Raw genomic sequence first — 12,073 nt, 5'->3', positions numbered from 1 at the left:
TCATAGAAATCTTCATCTGTCTCCGAATCTGCTGCATTTAATCCATCTTGTTCCTCCGTTTCTTCATCAATACAACTCGAGGATGAACCTTCCCCACATAACCTCCTTGCCCTCCTCTTATTTGGCACACTTCTCTCCTCCGGACAGCTATATTGCTCTTTTCCCTTGCTTTCTTTTCCTGGAGTAATTACCTTTGGAAGTTCAGGAACCCCATTAACAAAAATGTCATCTCTTAGCACACTCTCTCGTGACTCTCCGTGATCTACAATCAGTAACAAGTTCTTGTGCTCTGTGCTTGCTGCTATCATTGGAAGGATGTCTGCATCACATTTCAACTCTCTTAGTCCATCGACCAATGTCTTTCCAGGCTGACACCAGAAAACATCAAGCTTCACACTTTCTCTGTCATGGCCTAGCTGCCGCAGAAAATCATCAATCCATAAAATGGACCATGTATCACTATCACAGTTGTCAAACCATGCTACTTCATAATCCATGTATGTGCTCTTGCTGCCAGTTCCACAAAGAAATCCTCTGTGATGAATCCCAACTGAGAAAAGACCATCAAAAGCATCTGCATTAAAATTCAGTTGACGAGCTGTTAGATAAATCCAGTTAATAGTAATACATTCTGTGAACTTTGAACGCAGTTACATAAATTGAGTAAATTCACTTTACAGCAATCAATTAATTAAATTCAGTTAACAACACACACTTAAGTACATCCAGTTCAGCAGCAGTACAATTATTTCACTAAACTTATATCAACTCCTCATGAAATACAATGTTCAGCAGTAGATAAAAGTAATTCAGTTTGACTCGAGTTCAAAAAATTCAACAACGTTGTTCAGATACTGTCAAACAATGATGTTGTGGTACTACATTCATTCAATTTTGTTAAGTTGTATACACATAATTCAGCAAACCTATTGTCGAAATAATGTACAATAATGCTCATCGCATAAGTCAGTTTTAGCTAACTCACATCTTTTTTTTTCTTTTCTTTCTTTCTTAGTGTGTGCGCGCTTGCCTTACAGTATTAGTATATTTTCTCTTGTCAGCCATGATGTAAACATCAAGTTCCATCTGAACTGAAAGGCACACAGCCAGTTGGTTTTCTCGACAACTATTCAGACACACTGTTGAATATCCGACAACACAACAATACCCTAGACTTGGAGTGAGACTGTCAAGTTCAGATCGATGCTTTGGGCAGCGACAAATGGGTCAAGGAACAGCATGGATGGACACTTGCTTGCCGATATTAGAGATGTTGTGCCTGAATTTCTATTCAGTTTTGTGAACAGGGAAGGAAACAAAGTAGCTCCCAACTTGCTCAAACTGGTACAGACCCCTTTGTTTATCGCTGAGTTGAAACACATTACCCTACTTAATAGATACCAATGTTCCTGCTCAAGCTGGCAAGGGCACACATACTAAGAATTAGAATTCAGCAAACCTACTGTCAAAATATTCAGATATACTACTTTCCAAAATTCAGTTAAGCTACTGTCAAACTATTCAGTTAACACACTGTCCAAAATTTCAGCAAACCTATTGTCTCTTTCAGTTAACCTCATCTTTCTAACACAATCAGATCTAAAGTCATGTACGTATGCCCTCACATCTGGATTTTTGTCCTCAGCAAAATTTAGCCAAAAATTGATCCTTTCTAACCCAAGCAATCCCTCATATAAACCCAAGTTTGAAAACCCTACGGGTAATTGTGCACATGGGTTTTAACTAATAGGGATCTACCAAACATCAGAGGACACCAAGATCTTACAAATCGCAACTTATTCGGTGCCACAAAATCAACCTAAACCCAGCCGAGAACAGGGGACAGATGGGTTGACAAAGACGTAGTGGTTCTCACCGTAAAGAGGGGCTGCATCGCCTGTAGCTCGTCGACGGGGCTCCGCCATCCTCGTCGGCGACGCTCAATGTCGTCTCCACGATCCACTGGGGCGGCACCGTCACACGATCAAACAAGGAGGAGGAGGAGCACTCGAGGCAGAAGAACCGGCATGTACACATCTGTGAGATGCCACGAAATGGGAGGCCATATGGACAAAAATGTGCAGTTTGCCTTTGTCCCACCGAGCCAGAGGCTTTTTCTATGAGAAAATGTTGAAGCGAGGGTGTTTTCTAGAAAAAAAGACAGCGGGCACGCCTCTCCAGTGGCTGACAAGGGGCCCCACGCCATGCTGTCAAGCCCAGTCAACAACGAAGATGTAGACAAACGTGTTTGGCACCGTATTTGAACCAAAGTGCCAAGTTTTAGCACGTATTAGGTGTATTTTTCAAGTTAAGGCACCAAACTGAACATCCATGCCAAGTTAAGTCACCACCAGTGATATTACCTCAACTATAAACTATTATATAAGTAAAAGAAAATAGAAACAAGAAAATAAGTAAAAAGATAAAAATGGAAATAGAACAAAATAAAAGAAAGCATGTAAACTGACATGTTCATTACATGTAAAGAGGCCCTAAAGAAATAGATCAAGTTCATTGGTGAACATAGTTGCATTCCATAAAGTTCAGTCATAAACTTGTGCATCAGTTTTCACATCTACATGTAGAGGAAGTCATCATCCCACTCATTGCCTTCTGGTGTGTTTTGTGTGATTGGCTCTTCCTCTGCTGCCACACGGGACCTATCGGCATCAGCTCCAAACATCAAGTTCCATAATCCAACCCCTAATCCAGTCCCTCCTCCATTGGCATTTGCACCTCCTCCCCTTCCATCATTCCCTCTTGCGCCTCTTCCTCTTGCACTTACTCCTCCTGTCCTTCTACTTCCTGTTTACATGACAATTGAGAACATGAAAATTGACAACAATGTAATGCAAAGCAAGTTGTAGAGTACATAAATTGTACCTCTTCCTGTAGCATTTCCTCTCCCACCTCTTGTAGCATTTCCTCTCCCATCTCTTACAGCATTTCCTCTACCACCACCTCCTGTAGCCTGCCTCTTCCTACCTCTTACATTATCACTTGTTTGCTGGATGGACTGAGGCACATCCTCTGGTATATCTTCAGTAACACCCCTCCTTCTCACTCTTCCAGTTGCCATAGTAGTTGTCACTCTATGTGCAGGAATGCTAGCTCTGGCTTGTGCAACAAATGAAGATTCGGGAAGAGGTCCATGGTCCATGACTGGTTGATATGACATCCTCTCCTGGATATTGTAGACAATGTTTGAGAGAAGGGTTCAGTTCAGACGTATAAAGAAAATTCAGAAATGTGAACACCGCGATTTCTGAACTTTACCATTTGTTGCATGAGAAAAACCATTGATCCTGGTGTTTGGGTTGGATCCATTGATGGATGAACTGTGTGTGCCATGACGTTCTACAAATATAACAGGTTAGGTTGCACATATGACAAAAAGTAGCTCGAGTATGTCAGATTTTAACTTACTGAAATTATGGATGGATCATCAAACTCCTCTTCTAAATCATCATCTTCTGCTAGTGGTGCCTCTCTTTTGGTTTCTTCCCATTTCTTGTGACCTTTCTTGTTGTGATTTCCTGCTCCACAGATAAAGCAGTGCATAGTTACACCATGTTTAGTCAGTTTCTTCCCACCTTCCTTGTCAAGCTTCTCTTCTGGATCTTTCTTTCTATTTCTCCTTGGTCTACCCATGACCTTGGTGTACACAGGTGGGTACACCTCCACTCCTTCCATCTTTGTCCAATGCTCTTGGTCCCTCATGGGCTTGATGTTGAAACCATAAGCTTTTTTGTAAGTTTCTACTGAGTAGCATTCATGCACCAGGCTTTCAGGATCTATCCTCTCCTCTCTAGCACAAGCGATGGCATGATGACATGGAATCCCAGACAGCTCCCATCTTCCGTAGTCACAACTCTCAGAGTTCAAATCAACTATATTGGAATGGTTCATTGACAACACCTTGAAAACCTTCTAACCAGCCCCTTGGACCATGCAGAAAGCAGCCCATTCAGTAAACTTGTCAAGCTTCTTTTGTATTTTTGGGCACAATTTTTTACCCCATTTTCTATCATTGGACACCTCCTTTTTCTTGTTGTACATTCTGCTTGTGGTCTTGTCAGTGATGCTGTCCAACATAGACTTAATGGGTAGTTATCTAGCTTCCAAGATCCAACTATCAAATTTCAAGAGACCAAAATGTTAATACATATATGACAATCAAGTAAGTTTCACCTATGAGAATGTTAAAACAAATGAGAATTACTTGTTACCTATTGAAAACTTCAGACATGTTATTGAGTAGAATGTCACACTTTGGAAATGGGTTAAAAAATGCTTTAATCCAAGTTCTTGGTGGCCATTTCTCAACCCATTTGTATGCATCAATGCTGTCTTGTTCCATCTTTTGCATTGCTTTTCTGTATGCAAGGTTGTTTGTAGCCCTAGCAATTGCCCACAAATTGTTCTTCAGTTGTTCACCTTTGTGGAGCTTGTGGAAATTCTGATACATATGTCTCACACAAAATCTGTGTTCAGCATCAGGCCATACCTTTGCCACTGCTTTTATGAGGCCCTACAATTTTCCATAACAAATTTTGCAAAACAATGTCATATAGATATATGATAAATCAAGTAAATTTCACTTACAACATATGTTAAGGTCATGTTACAGAATCATAAGTACATTTCATAAAGAAAGTCAAAGTCACATACACCAAGTAATGGTGAAACTACAAAGTTCATTATTGAGCTCATACCTTTTGTTTGTCACTCATAATTGTGTATGGAGATGTGTTACATATGTTGAGGTCATCCTTTAGGCTTGCCATAAACCACTCCCAGCTGCTAGTTGACTCCACTTCCACAAGGCCGAATGCTATGGGGTAGATACAGTCATTTGGGTCAATACTAACAGTTGTCAGTAAATTTCCTTTGTATCTAGTTTTTATGTGACATCCATCAATAAAAATTATTGGCCTGCACCCATTTACCCGTCCTCTCTTGCATGCATCCAAAGACCAATACAATGTGGAGAAGTGCTCTTTTGTCTCTTTTGTCTTCTCATCTACTATCTCCTTTGTGCATAAGAAAAACTTGCTACCAGGATTGCTTTTCCTTAACTCCTCTCCATAATCCCACAACTGATTATACTGATCATCATCCTCCCCCCTTATCTCCTTCACTGATGCTCTTCTGGCTCTTCCCAATTTGCTCCTGGTTGGTATGAGGTTGTACTCTATTTGAACTTTCTCCGAAAATTTCTTCAATGGCATCTTCTCGTTGTCCCTGAACTCATCTCTAAATTTCCTGGTTAGGAAAGGAGCTGTCAACCCCTTGAGCTTCCAGGATTTAGTACAAGTGTGCTCATCACAGTACTTTTTTATAACAAAACTGGATGTTCTGTTATCCTTGCTTCCCATGAGATACCATAGACAATCACCACTATAGACAGCCACAACTTTTGTGGATGTGTTCCTTGTCTTCTTCACTTGAACTCTGTTTCAGATGCTATAAGATGAAATAGCATGTCTCAGCTCCTGCACATTACCAAAAACCTGACCAAGTCTAAAAACAGGGTTATTCAAATCAGTTTCTGGATTAAATCCCTTGAAGTGGTACTTCAACTTCTCCGTCTGTTCCATGGACAAGTCTAAGTGGGAATCATCTAGAGCATCCTCTGCAAACTTTGCTTCATAGTCACATGTCGTGTCTTTCTCTCTATGATCATCCACTTCGTTATCTACATTTTTTGCATATAGATCATCATCCCCATCTTTTATGTCAAAGTCATTGTCATAGAAATCTTCATCTGTCTCCGAATCTGCTGCATTTAATCCATCTTGTTCCTCCGTTTCTTCATCAATACAACTCGAGGATGAACCTTCCCCACATAACCTCCTTGCCCTCCTCTTATTTGGCACACTTCTCTCCTCCGGACAGCTATATTGCACTTTTCCCTTGCTTTCTTTTCCTGGAGTAATTACCTTTGGAAGTTCAGGAACCCCATTAACAAAAATGTCATCTCTTAGCACACTCTCTCATGACTCTCCGTGATCTACAATCAGTAACAAGTTCTTGTGCTCTGTGCTTGCTGCTATCATTGGAAGGATGTCTGCATCACATTTCAACTCTCTTAGTCCATCGACCAATGTCTTTCCAGGCTGACACCAGAAAACATCAAGCTTCACACTTTCTCTGTCATAGCCTAGCTGCCGCAGAAAATCATCAATCCATAAAATGGACCATGTATCACTATCACAGTTGTCAAACCATGCTACTTCATAATCCATGTATGTGCTCTTGCTGCCAGTTCCACAAAGAAATCCTCTGTGATGAATCTCAACTGAGAAAAGACCATCAAAAGCATCTGCATTAAAATTCAGTTGACGAGTTGTTAGATAAATCCAGTTAATAGCAATACATTCTGTGAACTTTGAACGCAGTTACATAAATTGAGTAAATTCACTTTACAGCAATCAATTAATTAAATTCAGTTAACAACACACACTTAAGTACATCCAGTTCAGCAGCAGTACAAATATTTCACTAAACTTATATCAACTCCTCATGAAATACAATGTTCAGCAGTAGACAAAAGTAATTCAGTTTGACTCGAGTTCAAAAAATTCAACAATGTTGTTCAGATACTGTCAAACAATGATGTTGTGGTACTACATTCATTCAATTTTGTTAAGTTGTATACACATAATTCAGCAAACCTATTGTCGAAATAATGTACAATAATGCTCATCGCATAAGTCAGTTTTAGCTAACTCACATCTTTTTTTTCTTTTCCTTCTATCTTAGTGTGTGCGCGCTTGCCTTACGGTATTAGTATATCTTCTCTTGTCAGCCATGATGTAAACATCAAGTTCCATCTGAACTGAAAGGCACATAGCCAGTTGGTTTTCTCGACAACTATTCAGACACACTGTTGAATATCCGACAACACAACAATACCCTAGACTTGGAGTGAGACTGTCAAGTTCAGATCGATGCTTTGGGCAGCGACAAATGGGTCAAGGCACAGCATGGATGGACACTTGCTTGCCGATATTAGAGATGTTGTGCCTGAATTTCTATTCAGTTTTGTGAACAGGGAAGGAAACAAAGTAGCTCCCAACTTGCTCAAACTGGTACAGACCCCTTTGTTTATCGCTGAGTTGAAACACATTACCCTACTTAATAGATACCAATGTTCCTGCTCAAGCTGGCAAGGGCACACATACTAAGAATTAGAATTCAGCAAACCTACTGTCAAAATATTCAGATATACTACTTTCCAAAATTCAGTTAAGCTACTGTCAAACTATTCAGTTAACACACTGTCCAAAATTTCAGCAAACCTATTGTCTCTTTCAGTTAACCTCATCTTTCTAACACAATCAGATCTAAAGTCATGTACGTATGCCCTCACATCTGGATTTTTGTCCTCAGCAAAATTTAGCCAAAAATTGATCCTTTCTAACCCAAGCAATCCCTCATATAAACCCAAGTTTGAAAACCCTACGGGTAATTGTGCACATGGGTTTTAACTAATAGGGATCTACCAAACATCAGAGGACACCAAGATCTTACAAATCGCAACTTATTCGGTGCCACAAAATCAACCTAAACCCAGCCGAGAACAGGGGACAGATGGGTTGACAAAGACGTAGTGGTTCTCACCGTAAAGAGGGCTGCATCACCTGTAGCTCGTCGACGGGGCTCCGCCATCCTCGCCGGCGACGCTCAATGTCGTCGCCACGATCCACTGGGGCGGCACCGTCACACGATCAAACGAGGAGGAGGAGGAGCGCTCGAGGCAGAAGAACCGGCATGTACACATCTGTGAGATGCCACGAAACGGGAGGCCATATGGACAAAAATGTGCAGTCTGCCTTTGTCCCACCGAGCCAGAGGCTTTTTCTATGAGAAAATGTTGAAGCGAGGGTGTTTTCTAGAAAAAAAAGACAGCGGGCACGCCTCTCCAGTGGCTGACAAGGGGCCCCACGCCACGCTGTCAAGCCCAGTCAACAACGAAGATGTAGACAAATGTGTTTGGCACCGTATTTGAACCAAAGTGCCAAGTTTTAGCACGTATTAGGTGTATTTTTCAAGTTAAGGCACCAAACTGAACATCCATGCCAATTTAAGTCACCACCAGTGATATTACCTCAACTATAAACTATTATATAAGTAAAAGAAAATAGAAACAAGAAAATAAGTAAGAAGATAAAAATGGAAATAGAACAAAAGAAAAGAAAGCAAAGAACCCCCCCTGGGCCAGTCGGCCTAGCTGCTAGCCAGGCCAGCCCAAACCAGCCCAGGCCGGCCCCCTCACCCCACTGCTTAACCCCCGACTCCCCAGGACCTAACCCTAGCCGATCCAGTCCTCCCACTCCCTCCCCCACTCGTCCCCCACTCTGCCTCCCTCCCGATCCAGATCGAGATCGGGGGCGCTCGACGTTGCCGCCGTCCAGAACCCCCGCTGGGGCCGCCCCACCACCCCCCCGCCGTCGTCGGTGCCGCCTCCCCGTCTCCGTCTCCGTCTCCGTCGCTCGTCCTTATCCCCTCCTCACCGAACGGCGTCAACGCTCGCCGGCCCCCAACTGCGCCACCCCGTCGCCTCACCTCAGCGACCGCCCCGCCGCTCGACATCGCCGGCACCAACTTGTCGTCGACCCAGTGTTGCCCCGTTGTCCCCTGCGCCCCATCGCCGGCGCCGCTTGTCGCTTGCAGTCCCCGTGCTCCTCCCCACCAGACCACATCGGGCCTCGCCGGAGCCACCTCGTCGTCTACCCCACCGGGCTGCTTCCCCCTACGCATGTCGTCCCCATCCCCCACCTCGAACCCCGCTGCCATTGCCCTACAGCTCACGGTGAGGACCCCGCTCCGCTACTACCGTGCCGCCCCGGCCTCTTTTCCCTCCCGCGGTGCCGTCCTCCACCGGGCCGCCCTGCTACTCTGCAGCGCCCCACCGCCACTCGCCGGTGGCTCTGCACGCCTCGCCGCTGCCCTGGTGGGTGCCTTGCCCCGCAGCGCCCTGACGGGGGCGGCCTGGCGCCTGTCGCCGGCTACGCTCGTTAACGCATGCCCGCCCAGTTAAGCCCCTAGGGCCTATGACGAATGGGGCCCACGCCCAAAACGTTTTCTTATATATAAAAAAAGAATTAAAATAAAAAAAATAAAAATAAAAAAAATTAATTAACTTAATTAACTTAATTGATCATAATTAGATTAATCTAATCACTAATTAACCTAATTAACTATTAGTTAATTAATTAGTCAATGACATGTGGGACCCACATGTCAGTTTGATCCAGTCAACGCCCTGTTGACTGCTGACGTCATGCTAACGTCAGCATACACTATTTTGGATAATGTTAGAATTAAATAATTAAATAGATTCTAAAAATGATTAAATCTTTAAAATTAATATAAAATAAACCGTAGCCCAGATGGAAAAACTTTGTACATGAAAGTTGCTCAGAACGACGAGACGAATCCAGATACGCAGCCCGTTCGTCCGCCACGCGTCCCTAGCATAATGAACCTGTAACTTTCCCCCTCCGGTTCACCTGTCCGAAAACACGAAACACCAGGGATACTTTCCCGGATGTTTCCCCCTTTCGCCGGTATCACCTACTACCGCGTTAGGGCACACCTAACACCGCTCATTGTCATGTCATGCATCGTCATGCTTATGTTTGCATTGTACTTAGTGTTTCTTCCCCCTCTTCTCTTTGGTAGACTACGAGACCGACGCGGTTGCTGCCCAGTTCGACTACGAAGTTGACGACTCCTCCTAGCAAGAGCAACCAGGCAAGCCCCCCCTTGATCACCAGATATCGCCTATTCTTCCCTCTACTACTTGCATTGGAGTAGTATAGCATGTTACTATTCCGCTTACTCCTATTCTGTTGCCTAGCCTATCATTATTGCTACAGTCGTTGATACCTTACCCGCAATCCTAAATGCTTAGTATAGGATGCTAGTTTATAATCATTGGCCATACATTCTTGTCAGTCTGCCTTGCTATACTATCGGGCCGTGGTCACTAGGGAGGTGATCATGAGTATATATTATACATAAATACATACTATACAGATGGTGACTAAAGTTGGGTTGGCTCGTTGAGTACCCGCAAGTGATTCCGACGTGGGGGGCTGAAAGGACAGGTAGCTCCATCCCGGTAGAGGTGGGCTTGAGTTCCCGATGGCCCCGACTGTTACTATGTGGCGAAGCGACAGGGCAGGTTGAGACCACCTAGGCGAGAGGTGGGCCTGGCCCTGGTCGGAGGCCGCGGTTACTTCATAATAACACGCTTAACGAGATCTTGGTATTTGATCTGAGTCTGGCCACTGGCCTATACGCACTAACCAACTACGCGGGAACAGTTATGGGCACTCGACGTTGTGGTATCAGCCGAAGCCTTCTTGACGTCAGCGACGAAGCGGCACGCGCCTGATTGGACTGGGACGCCTGCTCTTGTATTAGGGAGGCTAGGTCTGCTTTCGGCCGCCCTCACAACATGCAGGTGTGCAATGGGCGATGGACCCAGACCCCTGCGTGCATAGGATTTAGACCGTCGTGCTGACCTCTCTATTGTGCCTAGGTAGGGCTGCGACGTGTTGATCTTTCGAGGCCGGGCATGACCCAGGAAAGTGTGTCCGGCCAAAGGGGATCGAGCGTGTTGGGTTATGTGGTGCACCCCTGCAGGGAAGTTTATCTATTCGAATAGCCGTGTCCCTCGGTAAAAGGACGACCCGGAGTTGTACCTTGACCTTATGACAACTAGAGCCGGATACTTAATAAAACACACCCAGACAAGTTCCACAGACAACCCGGTGATCGCTTTTCCACAGGGCGACGAGGGGAGGATCACCAGGTAGGATTATGCTATGCGTTGCTACTTGGAGGACTTCAATCTACTCTCTTCTACATGCTGCAAGACGGAGGCTACCAGAAGCGTAGTCTTTGATAGGACTAGCTATCCCCCTTTTATTCTGGCATTCTGCAGTTCAGTCCACTGATATGGCCTCCTTACACATATACCCATGCATATGAAGTGTAGCTCCTTGCTTGCGAGTACTTTGGATGAGTACTCACGGTTGCTTTGCTCCCTCTTTTCCTCCGTTTTCCTCTTCTTCTCGGATGCCGCAACCAGATGCCGGAGCCCAGGAGCCAGACGCCACCGTCGATGACGACTCCTACTACATTGGAGGTGCCTACTACTATGTGAAGACCGTTGACGACCAGGAGTAGTTAGGAGGCTCCGAGGCAGGAGGCCTTGCCTTTTTGATCGTAGATGCTTTTGTGCTAGCCATCTTATGGCAACTTGTCTAACTTATGTCTGTACTCAGATATTGTTGCTTCCACTGACTCTTGTGTGATTGAGCACTTATATTCGAGCCCTCGAGGCCCCTGGCTTGTATTATGATGCTTGTATGACTTATTTTATTTGTAGAGTTGTGTTGTGATATCTTCCCGTGAGTCCCTGATCTTGATCGTACACGTTTGCGTGTATGATTAGTGTACGATTGAATCGGGGGCGTCACAAGCATAGACCGTAAACTTTCTGGAAACTAGCAACCTATGTTCTCAGTCATCAAACAATTGCAATTCATCTTATTTTCAGGAAGGGTCTATGTCAGAGCTTTGATTTAGCAAATTTCACATACTCAACTATCATATAGTCTTCCATAATTGCTAACACTCACGCAATACTAATGGTTATAGAGTTTTAATCGGACACTAAGAAAGATATGGGCTTATAGTGTTGCCTCCGAACGTATTCACCTTTGGGTGATGTCAACAATAATAGTTCATGCTAACTTACATCCAATTGGATATATATATATATATATATATATATATATATATATATATATACAGACGGTCTATTCTGCTAATATTAGCAGAATAACTATTCTGCAAACCACTTTGGCACTGCACGCTCAACAGAAGCGCACTGCATTATTTTGACGACAAGCACTGCAATAGAGACTAGTGAACTTCGCGTCGGAAAAAACTGCATGCAGTCTTTTTTTGGTATTGTTTATGCTCTAATTTTTTGATTGTTTATCGGAACGGGGCGTATAATATACTGTTGAAAAGCTACGGATTAGGCGCA

The 12,073-nt window shown here is 43.9% G+C and overlaps 2 protein-coding genes across 2 annotated transcripts; both read right to left on the bottom strand.

Annotated features, from left to right (window-relative positions):
- Window positions 1-2,353: 2,353 nt before the first annotated feature.
- On the bottom strand, window positions 2,354-3,347 carry LOC123134121 (glycine-rich RNA-binding protein blt801-like). The gene is made up of 3 exons (XM_044553451.1): window positions 3,277-3,347; window positions 2,884-3,184; window positions 2,354-2,805 (listed from the first exon to the last, which is right to left on the bottom strand). The coding sequence occupies exons 1-3, from the start codon at window positions 3,325-3,327 to the stop codon at window positions 2,576-2,578; spliced, it is 582 nt and encodes a 193-aa protein (XP_044409386.1). The 5' UTR covers window positions 3,328-3,347; the 3' UTR covers window positions 2,354-2,575.
- A 704-nt stretch (window positions 3,348-4,051) lies between these two features.
- LOC123134120 (uncharacterized) lies at window positions 4,052-5,455 on the bottom strand. Its single transcript, XM_044553450.1, has 3 exons — window positions 4,716-5,455; window positions 4,230-4,531; window positions 4,052-4,132 (listed from the first exon to the last, which is right to left on the bottom strand). The coding sequence occupies exons 1-3, from the start codon at window positions 5,376-5,378 to the stop codon at window positions 4,111-4,113; spliced, it is 987 nt and encodes a 328-aa protein (XP_044409385.1). The 5' UTR covers window positions 5,379-5,455; the 3' UTR covers window positions 4,052-4,110.
- Window positions 5,456-12,073: the final 6,618 nt, after the last annotated feature.

This window comes from Triticum aestivum, chromosome 6B (assembly GCF_018294505.1).
Source record: "Triticum aestivum cultivar Chinese Spring chromosome 6B, IWGSC CS RefSeq v2.1, whole genome shotgun sequence".
In the NCBI taxonomy this organism is placed as follows: Eukaryota; Viridiplantae; Streptophyta; class Magnoliopsida; order Poales; family Poaceae; genus Triticum; species Triticum aestivum.
This window is presented reverse-complemented; position numbering and strand designations above follow the sequence as displayed.